General features: G+C 39.8%; 1 protein-coding gene across 1 annotated transcript in view; it reads right to left on the bottom strand.

The window, feature by feature from the left end:
- Positions 1 to 25,878, bottom strand: part of wdr11 (WD repeat domain 11) — a 45,226-nt gene that overhangs the window by 8,596 nt on the left and 10,752 nt on the right. The window contains exons 9-22 of the mRNA XM_035606214.2: positions 25,422 to 25,522; positions 22,113 to 22,289; positions 17,100 to 17,184; positions 13,963 to 14,069; positions 10,124 to 10,199; positions 8,500 to 8,608; positions 7,707 to 7,828; positions 6,862 to 7,009; positions 4,584 to 4,690; positions 4,189 to 4,303; positions 2,781 to 2,952; positions 2,532 to 2,640; positions 690 to 752; positions 338 to 403 (exon numbers count right to left, since the gene is read on the bottom strand). Of these exons, the coding sequence (XP_035462107.1) occupies positions 338 to 403; positions 690 to 752; positions 2,532 to 2,640; positions 2,781 to 2,952; positions 4,189 to 4,303; positions 4,584 to 4,690; positions 6,862 to 7,009; positions 7,707 to 7,828; positions 8,500 to 8,608; positions 10,124 to 10,199; positions 13,963 to 14,069; positions 17,100 to 17,184; positions 22,113 to 22,289; positions 25,422 to 25,522 (1,557 nt within the window). The remainder of the gene's footprint in view (positions 1 to 337; positions 404 to 689; positions 753 to 2,531; positions 2,641 to 2,780; positions 2,953 to 4,188; positions 4,304 to 4,583; positions 4,691 to 6,861; positions 7,010 to 7,706; positions 7,829 to 8,499; positions 8,609 to 10,123; positions 10,200 to 13,962; positions 14,070 to 17,099; positions 17,185 to 22,112; positions 22,290 to 25,421; positions 25,523 to 25,878) is intronic.

The raw sequence follows: 25,878 nt of genomic DNA, 5'->3' as shown, positions 1-25,878 counted from the left end.
CATATGTGGCACATATCACCTCTGGAATGTGATCTCGGTGCATTCACAACCTGTGTTCAGATCATCCAAGTCAGGTGTGACTATCAGGTATGATCAGGGCCATGGATAACCGCTGTTTGTTTGTTTGTTATGCATAACTTTACAGTTTACAAAAACTATACATTTGTTAGGACTCAGTAACTGTCACTTTACTGTCAAGTTTTCAAGTCTTTGACATTGGTGCCCTGTTTAGATGTTGACAAAAAAATTGCGCTGGGTTCCCGGAAACCTTTAATGAACACAGTACAGTGTTTGCAGACAGCAGACTGTGGTAAGTCCCTGCTGAGTTGCAACTCACCGTGAGACCAGGAGGCACCGCTGCAACAGACTGAACTCCGGGTCCAGCAGCACACTCTTCATGTCACTGGGGAGCCGATCAGACTTACAATCAGAACACTTCTCAAACACAGTGGGCACACTGTGGCCGTTACAGGAGATTCATATTATCTGTGAACCCACAGACTCTTTGGGCCTGCTGTCTAAATATGGAGAACCATGGGACTTTGACAGCAATTCAAAATTACATCAACAAAAACTCACAGATATTGGCAAACATGCACCGACATCTGATTTTCTCATAATGACAATATCAAATGTTCCAGTTTGAGCTACTGTGTGTAATAACTTTACAAGACAAAGTAATCACTCACTTCGACAAGGAGTTGAGCTGCTCCTGGATGAGGCCTTTTATCTCGTCTTTCTCATTGTAGTCTCTGAAACAGAGGGATCAAACTCGGTGAAATGGCTCCTCTCATGTCTTCCTAAAATAAAAACCTGACCTAATATTAAATGGGAGGCTGAGAACCAGCTTGTTAAGAGAAGTCGATTTGTGGTGTCAGGCAGTAATAGATAGCTCTATTCTAATATTTATGCTGATGTCAGGTAGCACCTTGTGCGCTGCTAATACAGCTGCCTGACTCATGATAAGCAGCCGTGTGTGGTTAATGAAAGAAAGCGATGTAACACTGAGGGCTCAGTTAAATGGGGCATACTGACATCAGGCTATAGTTAAACGCAGATGTACTGTAGCTGAGTGAAAAAAAACAAAATACTTTGTGTCTCCCAGGACAGACTTTATTGGCTCCCATGTTGACTTGTTTTCAAAGGTGTTTTTTTAATGAAGGCTAATAAACTGGAATGCTTGTGTGGTTGGCATATGTTATGGTTGCGATGGAAAATCTAGTGAGCTGCTGGAAGAAGGATTGGGAGACACAGATGTCTAAAGCATACGCAGTTTATTGGCACTCGATGCACCGAGGGGAAGAGAGATGAGCAATACCTCTGTAAAGTCATTCAACTCAACAACAGGGCATATTTAAACCCAATTGGGACCTACCATGTGATCCCAATTACAAAACCTTTTGTCCCACTAAGTGACCACCAGACACAGAAAGACACAGTCAATACTTCTTCTGTCGACTGACAACATACAACATGTCTCATGTATTCTAGAAACACACTTGAACTATTGCTTTAATGCAATGTCATTTGAGTGTGACCTATGTGCAGAAGCATGGCCTAATACTGCATTGAAACATAAAATACCTAATAATAAAGGATAACAAAGGCCAAATAATTATAGAAAAATAACTTAAACATTGACAATGGTGGTATAAGAAAAGACACTAAGACAAGTCCTTTGTTGATATACAAATATGTTCCTATTTCATGTATAATAAGACGCAAACCGCATCAAACCTTTAGACAATTCCTGCTCGCAAGTACTTTTAGTTTGTAATCAGGTCTACATTGAAATAAATGTTGATGTTTGACATACTGTTTGTGGTGAGAGGAAGACAATTTTACATAAGGCTGACCGACTGTCTACATCCCCACTCCCCAGGCTGAGCAATGTATAGTATGTAAGTTTAAGCCACAGCAGCTTTGCTGTGTGGATATCAATAATTTAAACTACTGGGCTCCATTAATGTGTTGCTCTGCCAACTCGATTTAGCTTTAGGGAGAGGGGCCAATGTTCGTTTTTTATTTTACAACTGGTGTACACAACTAAGGATTGGACATGATCAGTCTCTACATCGCCAAGACAATTAATTAAAAACATGCACTAATCATCCCTGATACTGATCTTGCAGACTGGCAAAGGGCCGCTCTAGCACTAAATCATATGTTCACACTTTAATGTTTTACATTCCTTAGAGAGTGTGCCCATTTGGGTCAGAAAAGTGTCAGTGTCAACAACATCTTAACAACATACACTGCCGTTGTATGATAGTAATAAAAAGGTAGGGGGCTATAGGAGGATATCCTATATGTTTGACATTGTTTATCCCCAATGAGCAGCAAAGGGTGGATGCCTGTCCTCATCCTTTGTACAGATGATCTTGTAGCTGCTCAATCTGACAGGCACAGAGCGAGTAACTGCGTACGGTGATGAAAGAGCAACACGCACCAGCAACATCCAGTGACAGCCAGATAGTTCGGTTGATCGAGTGGATCCATTTATGGCAGCTTACTCAAAAGGTGAGACTTACACTTGAGTGATGTCCATGGTGAAGGTTCCTGACCAGGGCTGCAGCAGAAGGAACGCCTTCAGGGTGAGAGCAGCTCGGGGCACCAGGAGGTAAGGACACCACACTGGATCTGAACATGTTCACCGACAGACAGAGCGTTTGAGCTGTAGATAGCTGCAAATATAACTTCTCTAACTTAACATAATTTCTCTTTCCTAAGCTCCATATGTAGTTGTTTATTTCACAGTTGTCCCTCCATCCCTGGCTCACCAGTCAGGTCTTGTTCGTCCATACGGTAGCTGGCAGACTTCATGGCCATCTCCAGCACTCGGATACAGCCATCGTCAGAGGCCAGCACCACCTTGTCTGATGTGCACCAGTCGATGTCTAGAATGCGGTAGTTCACGTTGCGACCGATACGTGTGCTGCTGACCATTTGGACCTGTGAGAGAGAAGGGGCCCAGGCAGTTCAACTCAAACTTTCATCTGCAAAGAGTCTTGGCAGGTAGTGAGAAATTAACCATTATTCAGCACAACACACTATGGGATGATTTTTGGATTCAATAAAAGCCTGTTGGATTAACAACAAAGGATCGCCAACATGCAGTGCTACTGTAAACTAACTTATGTTACGTATAGCAGGAAACAGAATGGAAGACTCAGTGGACAAACTTCCTTTCCACAAGGTGTTCTCCAATGCCTCTCTCTCTGGCATTTTATGTGGTTGTATGGCAACCCAGCTGTCAGCAGAGCACTGAAGCATTTCGGAAAATCTCTCCTGCCCTTCCTCTCCTGCTCCTCCCCCTCTCTCCCGCTCTATAGCTGCTGCTCGTTTCCCTCTGCAGCTAGATCCATCTGTTGTCTGGCTTTTACGACTGGGTACTGAAAACTGTGTCCTATCTTGGCTCCCCTCAAGAAAGCACATCCCTCCATCTAGACAATAGTGCTCCAGTGGGACAATACCCCTACAACCCACACTGCTTCTTACAGCAGAGCATCTTTCTGTGTCCACATTCATCTGTTCCTCAGGTTTTAGCACCCATTGTTGCTGGCCAAGCTAAGAAATATTGTGGTGTGGATACAAAAGAAAAAAAGACAAAGTGATGAATTGGAGTGCAAACTAGCCAGTGGGATTCTGAGATGAGGTGTAAAGAAGACTGTGCAGAGAGAGGACTTTCTGGATGACATCCAGTAAACAAAGGTAAAGAGAGCGAGGGCAAACGACAGTGCTTCAAGAAATCAGGATCATCCATCCTGACAAGTTTCAGCTTGTATATATCAGCAGACTGTTTTGAAGACAACTATGCTTCTACAACGTAACCTAAGGATTCTTTAGCACAACGGGACAATTAATGCTATTGCTTTGGTAGTTTGAGAGAGGACATAAGTTAGTGATAAACACTAACATATTGCAGTGCTTCAGTGATTACAGCACCATGAAAACACGTTAATTCTGCCACAGTCAATCTGTAAAACTGTAAAACACTATGAACCTGTAGACCTCTGCAGCTTCTTTCCTTTTATTTGAGTCGTGCAGTGCGGTGAGGTGATATATGCTTTACGGTGCATTCGGGAAAGTATTCCGACCCCTTTGCTTTTTTCCCCACATTATGTTGCATCCTTTTGCTAAAATAAAAACACACAGAAATTGGGGAAGAGCCAGTGTGTGGAGCCTCACCTCTTTGGTGTCCCAGACCTCTGCTCCATCCGCGTACATAACCAGCAGCTTTTGGTTGCCCTTCCCTGGTGCAAAGCGAATCTTCTTCACCCAGCCACGATGTGTCGGTATTCCCCTGAAAACATCAGTAGCAATGGGCATTTTGGAATTTATTTATTAATTAAAATTTACATAACTTCCTACACACTACACACGTTTCATACCAAAGCCACAATTTGATGTATATGGTGCGATATTTTTTGAGATCACAGATTTTCGCAACCTATTTTATTTTCTTCCTCCAGTTATTTGCACATCCAGTTATTTGTGTCTATTCATTTACAGAAGTTAAACTTTCACACGGTTAGATTGATTTTCAACCCATTGACATGCTGGTCAGGTAAATTTTTTGTCACCTGGACAAACGAGCTTTGAGGTCCCAGAAATTAAGATTGCCGTCCACATCTCCGAGAACCAGGGTGTCACCTTTCCAGGCAATGCAGGCGATACTGCCCATACTACCCTGCAATACAGGAAGAGGAAGATCGTTACTGAGAGATGTTGTTCAAGGCCAAAAAAGGAAGGAAAACTGTAAAGATTTCTGATCAAGTCATGTTTCTGAAAATTGATAATCATAACTGTGTTTCTTCATCTCGCTCTCTCATTGTGTAACACACTAATTTACATGAAATCGATTAATAGTATCATTATTACAATTTTTCAAACTTTCTATAGATAGATAGATAGATAGATAAATACTTTATTCATCCCAAGCTGGGAAATTCTTCAGCAGCAGCACATTTCACACAGCACACATCACACATTAAAAAATATATACAATATTTACATAATAAATTAAAAAATATACGAATTACCAAAAAAATATAGAAATTAAGAATAATAAATTCCCAGAATTTACATGAAGTATTGACAGTGGAACAAGGTCTATCTGTCAGCCAGAGGTGAGGTGACAATATCAATATTGTGTATTGGTGCTGATGTAGAGACATTATGTGTCAGATCACCTTCAGTGTGTGCACATTGCTGATAGGACCAAACTTTTGAGGCGAGTTTCCGTCACTTTCCTGACAGAGATATGAAAATCATGTATCATCCTGAAAGGATTGTAAAATCTTTGGGGTATGCAAATCTTTGAGCAATAAATCTGCAGCCATCATGGAGATAAGGCTTTAGAATCCCCAGGTAAACCTCCAGTATCTGCCTGTGAGGGGTAAATACACATGCAGGTAGAGAGTCGAATAAAAACAACCCTGACTGTGTTACAGTCTTACCCACTTCTCAGAAATACACTTAAAAACAGAATAAACTATAGCGGCTTTCCTTTAGAAATACAGTATGGAGCAACAGTAATTTTGCCATCTAAATTTAAAAAAGCTATGGGGTATGTAATGTGAAGATGTGGGCAATCAACAACAAATAACAGAAGGTGCCTCCTACTCTGTAGCTTGAATCATCACAACACAATTACAAGTCACACAAGATAATGAGTCTGATAAAGTTCCTAAAGCCAAAGTCTTCTGAAAGACTAAGCAAACAATAGTAGTTATGCTTGGGCAACTCATCCTTTTTCTTTAACTAGTAATCAAATCGTCCGTTGTTTATAGCAATACAATGATTTCCTATTGTAATATAATGAAAATATGATGTAATGTATTGAAAACATCCTGGTGGCATTTTTCTGTCAAAGCAAATTAAAAGCTGGGTTAGCACTGGAAGCTTTACAGGTAGATACAGTAAAAGTTTAGCTTTCCCTGAGCCTGAGTCACAATCTGAACGAGCACAGAAAACACGTGCAGAACAGTATCTGGGACAAACTGATGACAAACTGATGAAACACTCAAAATAACACACCTTCAGTTGGCTGTTTGCTCTCTTGAAAAAAGAAAAAAAAAAAGTTTGATGTGCCAAAAAATATAAAGACTTGGACTTAAGCTGAACCTTCACCTTGGTTTCATGCAGTTTATTACTGCAGAAGAAGTTGGCTCCTTTTTGTTGTGAAGCCAAAATCTATATCATCTCCCACACAAGCCCCACAAAAAAAACTGAAGGACACAGGATACAGAGGGGGGAGTGATGGCTTTTACTTTATAGAGGAGGAAATTGTGCAGATGTTGGCTAAAAACCAGGAAGAAGTTTTTCTTTTTGAGCTCCAAAAAGGAAGAAACAATCTGATATCATGCAGATGTTTGATCACAAAAACAGCAAAGTCTCTTTGAGAAAGAGAAGAATAGTACAAACTACAAAAAGATAATGACAATGCCTGAGGGATGCAAAAGCAAAACCGGATCAAAATATGACAGATAAAGGATGAAAAAAGGGATTTATCAGATTTTCTTAAAAAGTGATGGATGAAAGTGTGGTGTGTACAGGTGAAATTCAATATAAAGGACAGTTTATGTCACAATACTGAGAAACAGTATTGATTCATAGATTTGACAGATAACACACTGATACAGAGAGAGGAGAAGGAAAACAAAATCAGAGCTCAAAGTATTGACAGGATACATACTGATGTCTGCAGAAAGTAAACAGGGAAAAGAAAAAACAGATTTAGATCATGTGTACAGAAAGAATTAAAACAGAAGTGAATGTGAACAGAGTGATATGAAGCAGGTAGGAATGGCTTTCTGCAAGGTAAGTGACAGAAAAGAGAGACACAATGTGTGGACTTACATCAGGGGGAATTCGGGCACCGTCTTTGACTGTGTTGCCCTCTACGGTGATGTGGTAGACCTGCCCGTCTGTGTCAGTGAACACAAAATGCTCCCTGGCTGAGATGGCTTGGCTCGTCTCTGACTTGCTCTCTGCATCCTGCAGGAGGCTGGCAGAGAAAATAACGTAAACAGACAATTTTCTGAGATAAGCACAGCGTGTCAGAATTGCACTCTCCAGGGTGAAACATTTTAGATGGACATTTTGAATTTCTACTCTAGGCCAGGGATTCAGAGGTAGTGTTACCTCATGGGGGAGGTTCTGCGCTTGCCGTGGCACAGTTGCAGATGTTAAGATTATGAAGAAGCTACAGTTAACTTGAAAATTATAAAACTTGGTTTTACCAAAACAATAGCCAGTAGTCACAACTCTCTGTGTTGGGATTAAATGTGATTGAGCACTAGGTAGCAAGCAACCAGAAAGGTTGAAATGAGCTAACTGAAAGTGATGGACAAATGGCTGACAATAACGGATAAATGGTCAGAACATCCAGAAGATTAAAAATCAATCAATCAATCAATATTGCTGAATATAATCTAGACTAAATTAAAATAATAGTAATAATAATAAACTCGAAGGAGTAACTGAGATAATTTAACAGGAGTGTGGCGGTATGTCTGAGCTAAAAAAATGGTACCCTTCATTTCGTAAGCATGACAAAACAATTTCAGTCTGGTGTTGAAGATTTGAACTATTGGATGTCAGTCTGAAAAGCATGTCCCTCCATGAATTATGGCTTTCTATCATGGCCAAAGGCTTGCAAGAATAAAGCCATTAACAAAATTGTTAAGCTTTATGATGCTGACCTGATGACTGATGATTCAACACTGCTCTGCTCGGCGTCTGACACCGTCTGCCGAGCCATGGCCTCCCTTGCCGCCATTTGCTTCTTCTTTAGACTCTTCAGGTTGTGGGACGGGGACCACTCCTGTTGTCACACACACACACACACACACACACACACACACACACACACACACACACACACACACACACACACACACACACACACACACACACACACACACACACACACACACACACACACACACACACACACACACACACACACACACACACACACACACACACACACACACACAGTGTCTTTTTAACTTGAGGTTGTAATTAATATGGAAATGAGACAGCAATATGGGACTGGGGGAGGCCTGCATGTATTATTAAGGCACTTTTATTCGCACTGTTGAGGATTTTACTGCCCCACTGTTAAGTTTCCCTAGCATAACTCTTTTTTTATGAGTATTTCTCTGGCCCTAATGAAGCCTCTGTTCTTTGCTGAGCTTAGGGAAATTTCCCAGACTAATCTTTCAAATGGCCCACACAAACACAAGATGGGGAAGGGGTCAAAAATATAAGAGACTATTAAGGAAAAGAGACAACACTCTCATTGTGTTTTATTAAAGTGATAATGTAAACTGGAGATGTGCAGCAATGCAGTTGTGAATTTAATCAAACATACCTGAACACCTTCAGGAAAACGTCATTTCTGTTATATCTCAATTCCTACGGTGTACAGCACTTTTGAATAAAGTGCTGGTAAAGGACAAGGTTTTTATAAGTATGTAGATGTATCAGTACCAGAGCAGTAACAGTGGGGAAGTTCTTAGCCATCTCCCGGAGAAGTGTCCCCGTCCTGGTGCCCCAAAGCTCCAGGGGTTTGTCTCTGAACACCACCACCAGGTACTGTCTGAGGGTGGACAACACAAACATGAGTTTCACAACATGTCTAAACGCTGGATGCTGAGCTGCTACCTACAGTAGTCAGCAAAGTTTCAGATTACCTGCACCAAAAGTGACAGGATTGATTCATGTTTATCTGCTAGTGTGTCGCTTTTTTTTTCCCCAATACGATTTTAATTTGATGAATGATTTTTTCTTCGCACAAGAAACTAAACTAAATGCAACAAGGATGAGTCTTTGTTACTATCCCTGCTTTGTGTTAGACTATCTCTTTTCATATTGCACTGCTGTTTACACAAATAAAAGAAAGTATATAGCACTTTTGAATCATGACATACATTAAGTGCCTAAGAGCAAATGTCTAACTGTCTAACGTTCAGCTGCTGTAGAGGAACAACACTGTACTTAACAGTGCAACAGCTCTGCAGCACGTGGCAGCTCCTTGATGAGCTCAGGTGTATAAAAAGCATGTTACCCTCTTGCTCCCTGTTACTATAACCCCCAGGCCTTTGTCATTAAGACTGGGATCTTTGGCAACTTGCCTGGTTGAAATAAAAAGTTACCTCATTATGTGGTGCACATCATACATTTTACTGTTTTATATAACTTTTACAAAGCTCTACTTACCTAAGCAGTACATCATTCATTTGTTATGCTTAAGCAGCGTGTTTGTGATATATAAATCATTTGCATGGCTATGACCTGTTTGTTGACACTTTTTTATTCAATGCTTCCTGAGCAGCTTGCCCTATTCACCCTGGGCGAGGGAGCGAAAATGCCAGTTGTCATCTTATGTAGGCAGAATAATCAGAAGTGTCACTCTCCAGTATAATACATTGACCAAATCGTTGAATACATTGCAAGCCTAAGCATATTGTCAATCTTTATAAAAGGCAAAGATCAGGATAGTATGGGTTGGTCAAAATATGATGCCCTTGGAAAGCTGAATCACATTAAGAGAAACTGAGTACTAAAGACACCTGCTATGTATCTAACAACCTCTAGTTTTGTTTCATTCCTCAAAAAATGTGCGATGACTCTAAATGCAGACATGCTCTTTTACTTTTTTGAATATCACAGTGCGATCAAAAGATGCAGTAATGATGAACACTTGAATAGAGAATTCAACGAACAGGGACATTGCACAGCCTGAAAATATGAAGGTTGTTGGGGACAATCATAAATAAACAACCCAATTAATATTGATCTTTGCTTTTCTTTTAGCAGATTACCGTTTCAGTATGGGTATGGTAAGAAAAAATTTAATAAATAAAAGAGAGCTCTCCAACCTTAAAAAATAACTAATTACATGTTCAGAGATGGATGAAGATAAGAGAGAGACAAAGGTGAGATGGCCCCGGGCAGGCATGGTGAAAGACTCTGTGGGTGTAAATATTTCATACCATATGTGAAAGTAGAGTTGCTGTTAACGTGTTTGTTTCTCAGATTAAAGCAAAGAGATTGTGCAATGTTGTTGGTATTTGGTTTTGTTGGTGGTGAAAAGGGGGGGCAGGCAACTCACTTGAGATGGGACACTTTAATCATCTCAATGGGTGGCTCATCATTTCCTCGCTCACCTCTGAATGCAAAGCATCTGCCTGGAAAACACAACAGACATGGAGAGAGAGTGAGAAAGTGACAGAGAGGAGGTGATGATGGAATGCAGACAACAGTATCTTTCTTTACACCTGTGAAATGACTGATTCATCTCATTTCCCTTTAGTTCTGGATGTGTCCTGATTTCATCTCGTCCCCGAAGCAGGGGGCAGCAAACTGCAGACAACTTATTCTCACCGCCTGCTCCGATCCCTGCTTTTCATTTGATACTTGCACCCACCCAAAGCAGACAATATGCACATGTCAAGGTGCCCCTTTAAACAAAACAAGAATGCCCTTCAGGTATATCGCGTCGTGCTTGCTTGAGAAATGCTGATCGGATTTTGCTAAGGACACTTAGATAGGAGACCTGTTTAAAATGTCCAAGTAACAGCAGCCTGTGGTGATTTGGGAAAGGGGGGGTGACCTCCAAAAGTTGGGACAGCAGTTGGTGAGTACCAGTGAGGCATAAAATAGCCAAGCATATGGTGTAGTGAAAACTGTAGAGACCTGTGGCTCACTAGAGACTAATGCAGCCCTCTTCTCCATTTCATTTTGTTTCCACAGTCATACGCAGTGGGAGGGGTTGTATAACCTAATTACAAAGTGTCAATTATGGTATCGACACACACACACTCTTCTCTGGGTCTTGAATACGGTTCATGGTGCAGCCAAAAACAGCAATAAAGAAAAGGGGTAAAAATGGCTTCAGTTGCTTTATGTGAAAGGGTGAAGGTTTCTTTTCTCATTAGCATGGTAATGTTTGCACTGGATGATTATCAGAAAAGACAACTAACTGTGTTGTGCTGATGACACCAGCTATGAATTTGCATGTATAGAACACATTTAGACCCACATGTAGGAGAGGCTTTGAAAACCTAGTTCAAGCTCCCATGTCTCAACACCAACTTCCACCTGTCAATGCACGCACAAAAATAATTTCTTACATAAAGAGTATGTCCATTCTGAAGAGTTGCTACAATTGCTACATAGACCAGACATCACCATCACCGAGTAAGGTAAGTGAGGAAGATGCTCTAGTTAAAAATGGACATGGTGGAGGTGTCTACCTAAGTGATTAGTCTTACAGCTGAAGCACAAAACCGTTTAGTGCAGAACCGACCTTTGTGATAGTTTATTTAACTTAAATATGCAAAAATGTGTTCTATTTGTCTGAATAAATGAGACAAATGAGAACGAGAACCAAGTAACAAGAAACAAAACTGTGAAAAATGCCTGCAGTTTTACTGAATCTGATCCTCGACGTGAAGGTGTGACAGCAATTTACATTTTAGATGATATAATTGTCATTTAACCATATAATATTAAAGCAGTGCATGAAATATGCAACACTGTAAGAAAAGAATGACACTTACAAAAGTAGGCAGAAAAACTATACCTGAGTACTGATTTGTTCTGTAAAAAGCCTCGGAATTCCAGTTCATGCTTATTAAATCAACAGAATGTCTATTTTTTTATTTCTTTATGTAGTATAAACTGTCACCTGCATGTAAATAAGACATCTTGGGAGTTGTTGACACATTTTTTGAATAACTGAGCAAGCCGTTTCCCTCTGCTTTACTTGTCATCTTGTTTCTTTATCAGACGAAATCCTTTCCAGACCGACTGCGTCTTTGTACTGAACCCAGACGGATTAAACAAATATTGATATTTCATGTGAGCCATGACACTTAAATCCCTACAGCCTATTTTCACAACCTGCAGTCAGATTCTAAGTCAAGGGCACCTTGGAGCAGTGGTTCTTAACCTTCTCCAGTCACGACCCTCCAGAATAATCAGGCTGGTGTTCGCAAACCCCCTATAGTACACACCCATGTAAACAAATTGATCATTCTTCAACTGTCTGCACCTCTTTTGTGAAATATATAATAATAATAATAATAATAATAATAATAATAACAACTAAATGCGCTGTATGCTGGCAAGTGGTTTAATGATTTTTGGTGTCTAAACATTTTTGCATGTGATTAAGCTGAGCTCCACAGCTTAGCAAATGGGCGTTTGTGCTGTGAAATGGTGAAATGAGTATGGATAAATTAGGGGGCGTGAGTTTAAGCACAGCGCTGTCCATGGTTCTGAAATGGAGCAGAGTAAATCGATAGACAGACACAACATGTCACTTAGTTTGGTTTATTAGCCTGCTTGTTTTTCTTCATTGTAAATAGAACACTCAGCCCTAATTTCATCTTCCTCCGTTGTAGCAATCAATCTACCGACAAAAGGGAAATGACAGGGAAGGGTAGAGAAAACGGCAAACCATGAAAGAGAGGTTTGTACGCGACTCCCCCGGCTGATTCTGAGTGATTGTTCTGAATGCTCTGATTAATAAATGTAAAGAAATTATAAATAATGTTTTATTTGTGATGACAGTTTAGTTTTGTTTAGTTTTAACAGCTGGCACCTGGGTGTTGTCCAATGTGATCCAGGCACTGTAGAGTTGTGATGCGTTTCATTACTTTTAATTTCTCTCCCTGATCAACCGGAACGGCACACTGTGTTCTGGGACCTCATGATTTACAAATCAAAGACTGAATATACTGTGATTCCATGTGATAGGGTAGCAAGACTGGCTATATATGCTTGGTTAAGCTTACTGTGGCACAAATTCTCAAAAACGTGTCTGGCGACCCTCTGTCTTAGAGGATCTCAGGTCACTTGAACTTATTTGAGCTTGCAAAGAAAAACAATTAAGTGTATGTCTATTGGAAAGTGTCTGGTCCTGTAACCAAAGCTATTGCTATGGACTGTTGACTTTGACGACTTACGAGAGACTCATTAAAGAGGTGACTTTCCCTCGCCATTGTCCTGAATGAAATGGGGATATAGGCTCAGTGACTGAGACCATTATTTTTTTATACTGCTGATGCAAAAATTCTCAAACCGCACATGAAATTTGTGAAAAAGGATAAAACGTACTCATCAATTATTCATCTCCAATTGATCACATTGAAGTTACTTTCCAACTCTACTCTCTCTTTGGCAGAGAGAATGCAGCACTGTATACGCCAATCCCTTGAGGAGGGAGAAACACTCTACTGCTGGTGCAGTAATTCTATAGACCCATCAAGGGTCTCGTGCAAGGTATAGGTTGCTTTGCAGGAACTCATGATAGGATGTCATTTTCAGAGCTTGGCATTCCTTGGTTTTGCCCTAACTATTTAGTTTGATCCTAAATTTTGAGAAGTGTGTAAGAACCTCCTAGGGGAGAATAAAAAAGAGTCTTTGAAGACACTTTTTTCCAGCGATATCATTTTATTGCCGTTAAGAGGAGACCTCAATATGCAGCCTTTGCTCGTTTACACTGCACCAATTAAGCCAGCATATCACCGCCCCAGTGTGTGATTTCAGATAGCGTGCCAGCGTTTCGGAATCAGAAGCGTGATGCTTAGCACAACGGTGTCTGTCTCACTTTGCCGACTCACCCCTTTACACAGACATCAATCCTGCTCAGTGACTGCTTCTGCTGCTGGCATAAAAAGTGGCACAACAATGATCCCAGTGCTTAAGTGAACCACATAGACACAGAAAGATAAAAAGAGGATGTCAGCGAGTGAGGGGGACTGAAGTGTTTATTTGTTTATTATTGTTTTATTTATCTTTTTTGTTGCTACAAAACCCTTAGGAAAACTGATATATCAAGAAGCATGGCCATTATGAAAGTGCTGGTTTAATTGATATTGTGTGTGTGAATGTGTATGTGTGTGTGTGTGTGTGTGTGTGTGTGTGTGTGTGTGTATACCTTACCAGTAGAAAGGTCGACATGCTGCAGTTCATTTCGCACCAGGCCCATGTTGTTGGGGGCAGATGTGGCAAAAGACAGAAAACTGGTGAGACTCACCCATTCAATCCCCCTGAGGAATAAGCACACAGACAGGTTTTATTGACATAAAAATATTGCTACCCGATACTTGCGAGGATTTGCCACTTATTCTTTCACTACATCCAAGTGAGGTAAATCTACTTCTCAATAAGGAGGACGTAAAACAAAAAAAAAACACAGCAAAGCAAATCAAGCAAGGGTGAGATATGAATATTTTTTGAGAAATGTACATAGCTCAGGGAGCACACACTCCACTGTAATGAGATGGTAAATGGCCACATGATTAATTAGTCAATTTCCCCACGAAATGTAAATGAGATGTTAAGTAGCCAGGCCTCCTTTGGCATGGCTGTGCTCGGGCAAGGACTGCTGGGCTCATTTCCATGAGCACCTCTGCTCTTCCCACCACACAAAACACACAGGTTTGAACTTAATGCTGTGAGTCACAGCACTGGACATAACAGCAGAGCCCTGATCTGGTGACACTACTTTGATTTTAACTACTTTGACTGGTGAAGTGGGTTCATGTATGACTGTACTATTCCGTTATTTTCATTTTTTGTGCTGCACAATACTTTTTCAAATATGAGGGGTTCAAAGTGGTGTGCAACACCAAGCAACTAAACAATGTGTAGATGCTTGCATGTATTAATTATTATGTCAGGATTGAGAAAGTACAATAGCATTGAGTGGGAGATGACAAGCAGACGAGGAGACAGCTGTGGAGCATCATGACTGTAGAGCAAATCCACAGTGACACAAGAAACCAGGCAGAGATCCGTAGCCTAATCACTCCCTTGAATCCGCACATAAACACATATGCACAGACAGAGACAGCTACAGACATTTCTCAAGTAACTTATGCGTGTGTTGCATAGTTCATTAAAGTTTGTTTGAGTTTCACATTTGTGGGGATAGAAAACTTCTCTCATTAAAGAGAGCCCGGCTCTGCTGGAACAAATGGTGTTTGCTCCAAATCAATCTCTTAACAACATTAATTGATCCAATTTCGTCCTTAATTATTCCTGGTGAAATAGTTTTGCTACTAATTAGGAGATACTAAGTAATGAAGCGCAGCCTGCTCTTTGTGGATACTTGGCTGTTGCATTGTGGGGCATAGTGTTCTGATTGTATCCCCTTTCAGTGTGGCCCTGCCTCACGCACCATAATAATTAAACGAGGTTCTATTTAAGTCAAGCACACCACTGCAATCCATCTTGAGGAATCTGTCCTTGCCCTATATAGGAATTTGATATTAATTTTATATACTAGACCAAAAAATGTTTTTTTTAATTTATACAAAACTGAATGTGATTTAGCTTCGACCAATGGGTTATGAGTAATGTGCAACCAATCCTTAAATTTTGGAAATCAAATTAAGCGAGTGTAATTGAGTTCTTAAAAATACCAAAGCCCAATTAAATTAACTGAAAGCTTTTTAATATCTTTTTCTGAACACACAAAGATGTTGGGGACTACAGAAAGTGTGTTGTTCCGTCCCGTCTGGATTTCCCAGTTGATCTGTTCAGAATAAAGATATTCTTTCCACAGTCACAGTTGCCAGCTGACATCAAGGACAGCAACAGAAACAAATACTAAAAAAAATTTATAGGCAAAAGAGCATGTGGCGTTTTTGCAGAAGGCCATTGCATCGAAGTATTCATGATCCATTAATATGTAATATTGAGCAGAATCTCTACAATTTATCTTTTAAATAGGTTCGATCCTATTCGTTCCTAACTAAATAGCTCTTAATTGTGTTGGTGGTTTTGTCATCGATTCCTTGAAATGTCATCAACAACTCTTCAAGATTACCGCTGTTGTTTTTATTTTCCCGATTCAAATGCTTAGCTATGAACAGAATTAGGAGTCTGTCTTATATAGAATATTGCTCTTCTCTGAAGGCACCTTTTGATGTGTGATTGAAAGGTTCATTAATTAACTACTTAGACTTGAGAGAATAGTGCAGTGTTCGGATGTTCACAAGAAAATGACAGGAGACGCTTGAATATTTGGCTCAATTTCCAATTTGAAAAAAATCTAGTGATTTATTTCAAGTGAGAAAAGAAAAAGAAAATTATATGCAGCATGCATTTCACAGAGATATAAATCAGACCATCCTCCTAGATGATATTTTGACTTGTCATAGCAGGAGAAACAACAAGTGAAACTAATAACATTAATGATGACCGGGTTCTGCTTTGGTCGCCCGGCATGTGCAATACCAGAGCATGACATTAATATGACTAGTAACACCTGAGTTAGATGAGTCAAAACGTGTACTGTGAGAAGGGTGGAAACAGTGTAAATTGGATTTGGTAAACAAGATGTTTTTTTCCTTGTGTGGATGTCACTAAACGGTGATTTCTCTCATACATACAAACACATGCACACACAAACACAGGCAGACACACACATACACAGTAAAGTATGGGCCTTGTGATGCAATTCATTGGGTCGTTGTGATGAATTGATTTGAACTGTGCGCAAAAGCTGCTCCCATTTTTCAAAAGCATCTCAGCTCCTTCTTTGTTCGCTCTCACTTCAGAAAACAAATTCACTGTACGAGTTACTCGTTGGGATTAATGTACTGAGGCAGCTGTGCAGGATTTTCATCATCTCATTGACACAGTGTAGTTTTCTATGAATATACTCTAACTTGATCAGATAGTATATGGTCCCAGGATTATTCTGAGGCTGTCACCATGACACATTTGTATTCATGGCCTTCATGATTTTATTTGCACATAAAATCAACGTTGCATTATCTTTGGGTTTCACATTTTGATAATTTAGACTATTATATATTTAACCACAATATCCATATTTATTTGTTGTTGTTTTTTTCATTTTTCTTGTGTGGTTCTTGTATCAGTATTATTCAAATCAAGAGTAGCATACTCAGCTGAAGCACTCTCACATATTCAGGTAGAACCATTATAAAGTAAACCAGGGAATTATTTAGCTTTAACAAACAACAGTTATCATGATGGCACTCTAATTATGTGAGTGGCAATTGCCTCCACGAATTCTAATGAGTCTGAAAACACTGAAATCTTACCTGACTTCACAAGAGTGGACACTTAGTTCTTTGTGGAGAAGACCACTGGTCAGGTTATAGACCAGTACAGACCCATTACTCGTGCCTGGGGTAAAGAGAGAGAGAGAGGGAGAGATAGGGAGAGGGAGAGAGCAGGGCATGAGGAATATGACACAAAAACAAGAGAGGTCACCCGGCATACATTTACTTATCTTAGCAGCATCTCGCCTACAGCGGGTTCAGAACAATGTCATGTCAGTGTGACAACCCTGTGTGTTCCCTGTCACCGCAGTAGGTGTGGATAGAGGCTTCACATCAAACCCTAAGTCACCCAGCTCCCAGCCCAAGAACATAGCACCATTTCATCTGCTGCTGGGGAAATAGCACAAAAGCCGTTCCTCCAGCACCAACTGATTAAAAACTGCAGGTGACATGATATTTTTCAGCAATGGCCTGGTTTAAATTCAGACTAAAATTCATACTCGGTTCAGGAGCATGGTGCAAAAAACACTGCAGCAGATGTGAAAGCAAATCAAAAGTCCATTTCCATGATGTATGGAAAGTGTTTAACTAGGTCTGGGGGATTTCTTTTTTATGTCTGCAATAATCAGGGGCAGGTGCAGCAGCCCACTCAGTTCTATGATAATCCCTCTGATAAGGACTTCTCAGTCTGCACGGGGCTACAGCATGACGACCACATGCTGACACAACATCGTGGGGTAGTGATAGGCAGTGCCCAGTGCCACATGGGCATGGGCATGGGTGCGTGTGTGCGTGTGTGTGTGTGTGTGTGTGTGCGTGTGTGCGTGTGTGCGTGTGTGTGTGTGTGTGTGTGTGTGTGTGTGTGTGTGGGTGGGTGTGGGTGTAGCTGATAAATGTCATGCAGTGTGGGACTGTAGGCAGTTTCAGCAGTTAATTTGGGCAAACAGAAAGTGGGTCGTTTATGAAACACGTATTCCCTAAGTTGTCTCAGAACGTTTGTTGTGAAGATGATCCAGAAGATCCTCCTTATGGCCTCAAAGCTGAGGTGAACCTATATTTAAGTGGACTTCACAATATCAGATTTTCAGGAAAACGATTATTGCAGCCAAAAGAATTGACAATAAAGATATTATCACATTATCTATAGAAAGTTTTGAAAGACAGTAATAATAATTATCCTATCAATTTCATCTTTAACATTATTTATTGTACTTTTTGTAAAAAAAATATGCTCACATTATTACTTAATACAAATCTACCCAACCTACTAGGATTGTGCAGGTAGATGAGCTCATTGATAGAGTGATCATAGATAGAACAATTTTCCCATGAATGAATTAATGTATTTAATTATCATGAATTATTTGGCACTGGTATGATTTACAATGTTATAATATACGTAATATTTACATTGTATCAATCATTCATTCTTTTCAATCCATTCATGGTTTCAGGAGCATGGTAGCATTCTAAAAACCTTTCTTTCTCATTCTTCGCCAAAGGTTTGATTAGAAGTCATGTGATGTTAGCGGAGCTTAGAATAAAAACAAAAAAAGCTAACCTAGTCCAAGAGTACTAAAATCTGCCTAACTATAAAGCACTCTAATTAACTAATCTGAACTAAAATTGATGAAAATGTCATGTTTCTCATTTTAAGGGGTCATGAACTATTTTTTTTGACATTCTTGTACAGACATGAGGGATAAAAATTGTCTCCTCCAACTCTTGGAAAGTTGGAACGTGTATGTTAAACTACTCCTTTAAATTATACTTAAGCAAAGATTTGAGGTTAGCAAATATACTTAATAGTGAGTAGAAATCATTTTTTCAAATGATGGGAAAGTTTTCGTTGCACCACCAAACACTAAAATGTTTTAACACCAAGCACATCTGATGACAGAGCTTGCCTATCCTCAGTTGAGCTCAATTCTACAAGTGTGAGGTGGTAGAGGGAAATGTGTAACTTAAATTATAGGCTTCCAATAGATTATTTTGTGGACTGTAAATGTAATCGATATTGACAGACCATTGGAGCTGATAATGAGAATCAGTACATCTGATAATTGTTTTTTCTTTTTGAGGTACATGCTCCAGTAGCTGCTTTCATGTCAGGACATAGAGGTTTATTTCCCATACCTTGCAACTGACAAATTTATGTTTCTGCTCTGTTGATACTTTATTGTACTCTTTATGCTGTTTCATTCCCAGCAGATCCAAACAAAGCAGAAAAGAATAGCTGTTGGGTAAGCAAAAAATAAATAAATTAGGCATGCCACCATCAGATGATTAGGAATGGATGTTGGTTTGTCAGTGTTTGTGTACAGGTCACAGAGATGGAAGGCGCTGGGTCTTGTGCCTATCCGTAATGGAGCTGTCACGTCTCATACAGATTGCAGGTTTTTAGACAGGAAACCCGACAGCAGTGCTTCTGGGTAGATAGGCAGGCTGCAAAGTTTTATGTAACCTCCCTGTTGGTGGCAAGGCGCAAGAAAGACTGACAAAAGGGAAAAGTGGAAAACAGAAATAGAGAAAACGGAGAAAGGTCTCCCTTCCCTCTCTAACTGTAATGAAACTGTATATGGCAATTTCAACCCCCAGTGCTTTCACACCTTCAGAGGTGAGCTCATCTCTTGCTTTATTTGCACCTAGTGGAAGGTGTAAAAACTTGGTTTCCCTTGGTTGTTCCTCTGACTGGTGTTGCATCACTGAGACTCAATAGTCCCCGTTTTAACTACCTCTGCACTAGGTAGAAACCTCAGCAGATTCCTAACCTAACCTAAGTAGAAAAGTAATGCAGACTGTTTCAGCGGCAAAGACAGAGCTGTAACTGTCAAGGACTCCTCCATGGATCGCTCTGGATTGACTTATTAGGTGTGTTATATGGCTTGTGGTATACAGGAGAGGTGACAGATGCCAACTCATGGCAGAACACTTGTCACAGTACCAACTCAGGCATCATTACTGGGGAGGAAATGACATCCACTGCAATTCTAACTCAGAAATGTATTAGATTCATAAAGCATGACCGCAAGGCAAAGTTCCAGATTTCAAGACTCCGAAACTGAAAGCTTTCGAATGTAATTGTAAGTCTACCTACTATTGTCATAGTACAGGTAATATTTCTAACATTGTTAGAGTAAGAAATGGAATATAAATAAATTAGCCTCAGGGTGCCATTATATTTATACATACTTTACCTTTTGAATTGTCCGGACATACCCTTCACTTTACAGCAGAGATTGCATCCTACATTTAAATCTCCTCTGTAATTATCCAGTCCTCTGTACTAATAATTCACAGGCCAGCGTACAGGAAGTTCAACAAAAGGCACGTTTCAATAATGCTGCTTGACACTGTTTAACTACTTGACTCTGTAAGATGACAATGGGGACGCCACGTTCTACTTTTAGATTCAGAGGGCCACTGAGAACCAGCTATACGCCAAGTCAACCCCACACAATCTGCTGTATGATGTGCTCCTAACTGTCACTGCTCCACAGTAACACAGTGATCGCAAAAAAATGACATGTCCCTGACTGGAAAGTGTTTTTGAGATGGCTGCTTTAGAGAGAGGTGTTTCTGAACATACAAAGAATTGAGCTCATGTGGCAAGAATGAAGCTCGTTCATTAGTGCACAGTTTGAAGGCTTTCTGCCAAAAAGGCTTCAGGCAGTAAGTTGAGGTGGTGTAAAGAGGGACAAAGTACACATATGGCGGATGTTGTGGTGGATGGATGGGTCAAACGCTGGTCTTTTACCCAGGAGACTGGAGTTCAAGTTCTGTTTTATTTCTTGACTACTTTATTTCCTTTGTTTCTTGATTGTTATTTTCAGTTTCCACTTGCTTTGGTGAGGTTAAGACAACAGATCTACTTTGTGAGGTTACTGAAAGCCCTCAGGCGCTATCCCAACATTGTCAGAGCAAATGGAAATATGCATCTACAAACCACTACTAATAGGTTGATTTAAAGTGTTCTACCCTTGGAAAAACTTTTGAGAGTGGTGTTTTTCTCTTTTTTAGGTAGAGATGCCCTTAAATATTTTACAGAACACATGAGACAAACCTGTGAATAACAAGCTGAGAACAGCAATGGTCGTCCCTTAAGGCCTTTTATAAATATTGCAGTTATTATTTAATAACGTGTAGTGAATTGAAGAGATCTCTGCGTTCCTCCCCTGTGGTGCTGTTGCATATATCAGAAAGACATAGACACCCAGAGAAAATGCTTGTAAGATGTGTAGGTATAGGGTGTAACTTTTAATTTGCTTCATCAGCTTGTGTGTGGGTCTAAAGGAGGCAATGTATCTTTGAGGTATGATTCATTTATGAGGTCTACATCAGGGGACTGAGAGTAGCCTATTTTTCAGCTTGACAACTAAAGTGAAGGCTTGATGCGCTGGGGAGAGAACAGCACTCCACCTGGGCCTTAAATGAAATTTGTTACACGGCAGGAGTGTGTGCACACCTAGCAGTCACACACACACTCACAAGAGGTAGACAGAAAGACAGACAAAAACAGAGACAAATTACAAATGAAATGATGCTTTTAATTGTCCATTTAAATTGAGGCTTTCATAATTGTATGCATCATTACAGTGGGGAAGATAAAGAAACAGCTTCTGATGAAAATTGCTATGCTGATCTAAAACAAATGAATACAAACTTTTACTGACTCTCTCTCTCTCTCTCTCTCTCTCTCTCTCTCTCTCTCTCTCTCTCTCTCTCTCTCTCTCTCTCTCTCTCTCTCTCTCTCTCTCTCTCTCTCTCTCTCTCTCTCTCTCTCTCTCTCTCTCTCTCTCTCTCTCTCTCTCTCTCTCTCGAAGGAGGGAGAGCTCATCTTTCACTCTGTGTTTATGACCTGATTTATTCTGTTTTTCTGTTATTTTGTTGTTGTGTGTGTTTTTTTTCATTTCATTTGTAGAGGACCGCGATGTTCTCTGGTAAATCTTAATAAACATTGTATTTTCAAAATCAAAATCTCTCTCTCTCTGGTAAATCTTAATAAACATTGTGTTTTCGTTGTGCATGCGTTTCAGTGGTGTTATCACCTACCGACAGCCAGCAGGGGTTGGTAGTGGTTGATGTTTTTGGTGGTAAGTGGTGGGCACATGCGGATGGCAAACGGTGGCAGCGGCAGACCAGAGAGCAGGCCTGTCAGCAGGAACTTCAACTGGACCTCTTGGGGGTTGGATGATGGAGGAAGAGCCTCACCAGCCATCATGGTCTGGCCTAGAAATGGAACCACAGCATGAAAAATGTTTAGGGTGGGAATCATTACCTTAAACCTTTATTAATGGGACAATAACATTTAACATTATTAACACATTTAACACAGTACATATAGCATGCATATTATTGTTGAAAGAAAAAAACACATTATTTTTCTTTTGTTAGAGCAGCTTTCCTGCATCATAGCCCAGCTCATACAATCTGCAATAAATCAATATAACTTAAAACATGTGATTGAGATGATAAATACTGATCTTTTTTTCTTTTTAACCTTTCTTTTCATTGGCATTTTCAGAACAAGAAAAAAAAGGTTCAATAATGTTGAATGCATGAGTTGATATTAATGTGTCCAATATATAATTTAAGCAAACATTAAAGTTAGTCAAGCTGATCCAGTTTAGATGATATATCTGGCAACTAAGTCAGCATTAAAAAATAAATGGTTGCATCAGAGTCCATCTGGACACTTCATTAGTACAGGAAATAAGTTACAATATTGCACTACAGAACTAGCATGACAACGACCATACTTGTGTTACAATAAACAAAGACTTAAACAAGCAAATAAAAAAAGACAAACTGACCAACAACCATCTGAAGCTAAAAGACCAACATCAACAACAACATCAACTATTAAACATCATCATCAATGCTCCTGCTTCTACTCCATATGAGGCTGCATTTACATGGTGTCATAGGTGTGTGACTCATCCAACAGAGTACTGCAGCAGTGCCATTCGTACCCTGATGCAGATAGAAGTCGGATTATGTTGGAATGAATCTAACTTTGCAGTTAATATGCAGTTATCTCCAGAATGGTACCCAGTAGAGCCCAACAATCCTGTTAAATTCAATCAAGCTGCAACAAATTGCACACTCAAAGATATCAGTCTCCTGAACATGCCATGTTTCTATCTCGCAATGTTTAAGAAAGTGAAAAAAAAAACCTGGATCTTTCCCTTTGTCCGGATCCACACTAAGTTTTAAAAGGGTTCCGTCTAGGCCCAATGTCCTGTCCTTGAGAAAAGTTTTGTGGAAATCTGTTCAGAATTTTTTGCGTAATTTTGCTGACAAATGACCAAACACAACAACCAACAAACAAACAAACAGACATAGGCAAAAACATAACCTCCTTGCCGGAGATAATAATTGTGACAGCTCATTAGCACTCCTTGCATATAAACTTTCAATTTAGCGATCTAATTTAAAGCTGGCTTGTTTCATTAAGCTGTGGCCTGTTACCAAGTTCCCCATCTTTAATGATCTCATGGATGTGAACCATGTTTTACACAGGAGTATCAATAGGTTTCATCCTGTTAAATCTACGTTCATTGGATAGTCACAAAACTTAACAGCAGTGTTCACCATAAATATAAGCCCCCAGGTCCTTTGATATTTGAAAGACCTGAGCCCACACAATTTGTTTACAGAGGCTTGGATTTTGATGACCATGCCCTTACAATTAGACTGTTAATGGCTGCATTTTAAAGGTTCTAAATGGACAGTCATCTCCTTTTGTATATTTGATGACGGTGCAACAACATTGACGTTATTATTGGCACTAGTTGAGTAATCCATTTTTTTTTTCATTTCATGCACCATAATAGCCTTTTTTACATTGGAAAATCATTGTCTATCTAAATGAGAGTCATTTCAGCTTGAAGATATAATTAAATGAGATGAGGAAATAATTCCAAACAAGGTAATACATCAATACAAAACTAACATATATACAATAGATCTCCATGTGTAGCAAATGAAAACATGAAATTAAGGCAAATGTACAACCATTTTCCAGCGGATCACTTTATGGCAATGATCAGTTTGCAATTGCCAGTCTGATTCTGTTCTTATGTCAGCCAATCAGCATCAAATCATAACAACAACCTAGCTTTTCACAGAATTGGAGCACCCTGCAGGTCAGTGACATTGCCTCATAACAAGAGCTATAGTCAGCAACCATCACATAGAGCTATAGGCAGTGGCTTGCTGCAATGGGTGCGTGCGTGTGCGTGCGTGCATGTGTGCAAAATCAACCCCTCTTATACCAACATAATTACAAGTGCTCCACCTCCCCAAGGCCTCTCACACACTGGCAGTAAGACTCTCGCTGAATACAACTGAAGAACGAAAAATAGGAAAAGAAAAAAACAAAAGATCCTGAATGTCATTACTATTGTAAACCCACATTCATCTTTTGATCAGAAGCTCTGCTCTTAATCAACAGGGAGGAGAGAAAGAGGATGAGTGATGAGTGAAGAAGACTCGAGTGATGGAGAGAAACAAATCCTGAGCAAAAAAGAGGAGATGGTAAAGAGATAAAAGAGTGAGAAACCGGAGTGGCCAAGCACCCATGAGATTCTTAATACAGAGCCATTCAGCTTGGGGAATGGTGCTGGCCTGCGCACAGAGGAGAAACCAGTAGTCACAAATCAAAGCAGAAAGCCAAGGAGATCCAGAGGCCCATTCAAACTCACATTACAATGAAAGATATACTGAGGCCTGATGAAATAAACACTTGCATAAATGCAGCATTTGTGTTGTTCAGGCTCTGAGCTTAAACATATTCAACTTCAAATTATATACCGTAACATACACTAAACAAAAGTGACTCATGTCGGAGCTTTAATTTGAGTAGGTTTACATCAGTACAGAAGGAACTGTGAGGGAGATATAGCAATTTTAACACACAGTGGTCGAAACCAAACAAAGTCCTCATATGTAGTACTTTGTGAAAATTACTTTCTGGTCGATGACTGCCTGAAATTTTGGACCAAACATCAGCAGACACTTTATATCATCTGATTGAGGCAGATGGCTGGCAAATACTCAGGGTTTGTGCCTTGCCACGATATTGATATAAATCTACCCAAGTTAAAGTTTAGATCCAGTTTAAAGGGAGTATCACTTATTCTATTTCAAATGAATGTGCTGAAGCAGAATCTGAAAAATAAAAAATGTGTATTTGTCCAAAATCTCTTTCAAAATTGAAAGTGATCTTTCTTTGGAGAGGGAGAAAGCTTCTGCTTCAACAAGTAGTGACTTGTGTGATATATGTGTATTTTGTGGCACTGTAGACATCAACGTGTCTGATGTTTGCAAGATGGTATTGATGGTGATGTGTAGTCATACCGATCATGCTGTTAAGACAGAGATCCTGGATCCTTTTTTGTTTTGGACCCAGTGGAGCTCCACAAAATGACACGGGGGAGTAGAGCGGCGACAGACCCGAACTGACAGACAAAGGGAGAGAGTACATCAATTAAAAACATTTTTTTTATTATATATTTCATTATTAAAAGTTAATGGGAGATAAAAATGAATGTTGCTTCATAAAATTATGACTGTGATCTGCTTTTAATAAATGACTGACCCAAAGGGACTCAGCAGCATTCACAGAGGATAACTTGTGTACTGATTCCTTGTATTGATTACATGCTGCTCAGTAAGGAGCTTTATACACTGGTGGCTTGACCTAAAATTGAACAGGTACAGCTGAGTAGTGCTTTAAATAGGAAATGCACCTGTCTGAGACTTCAAGCAAATAGATTCAAACAAAACTTTAATAAGACAATTCATCACAGAGTTG

Source organism: Scophthalmus maximus, chromosome 10 (genome assembly GCF_022379125.1).
Source record: "Scophthalmus maximus strain ysfricsl-2021 chromosome 10, ASM2237912v1, whole genome shotgun sequence".
NCBI classification, from domain to species: Eukaryota; Metazoa; Chordata; class Actinopteri; order Pleuronectiformes; family Scophthalmidae; genus Scophthalmus; species Scophthalmus maximus.
This window is presented reverse-complemented; position numbering and strand designations above follow the sequence as displayed.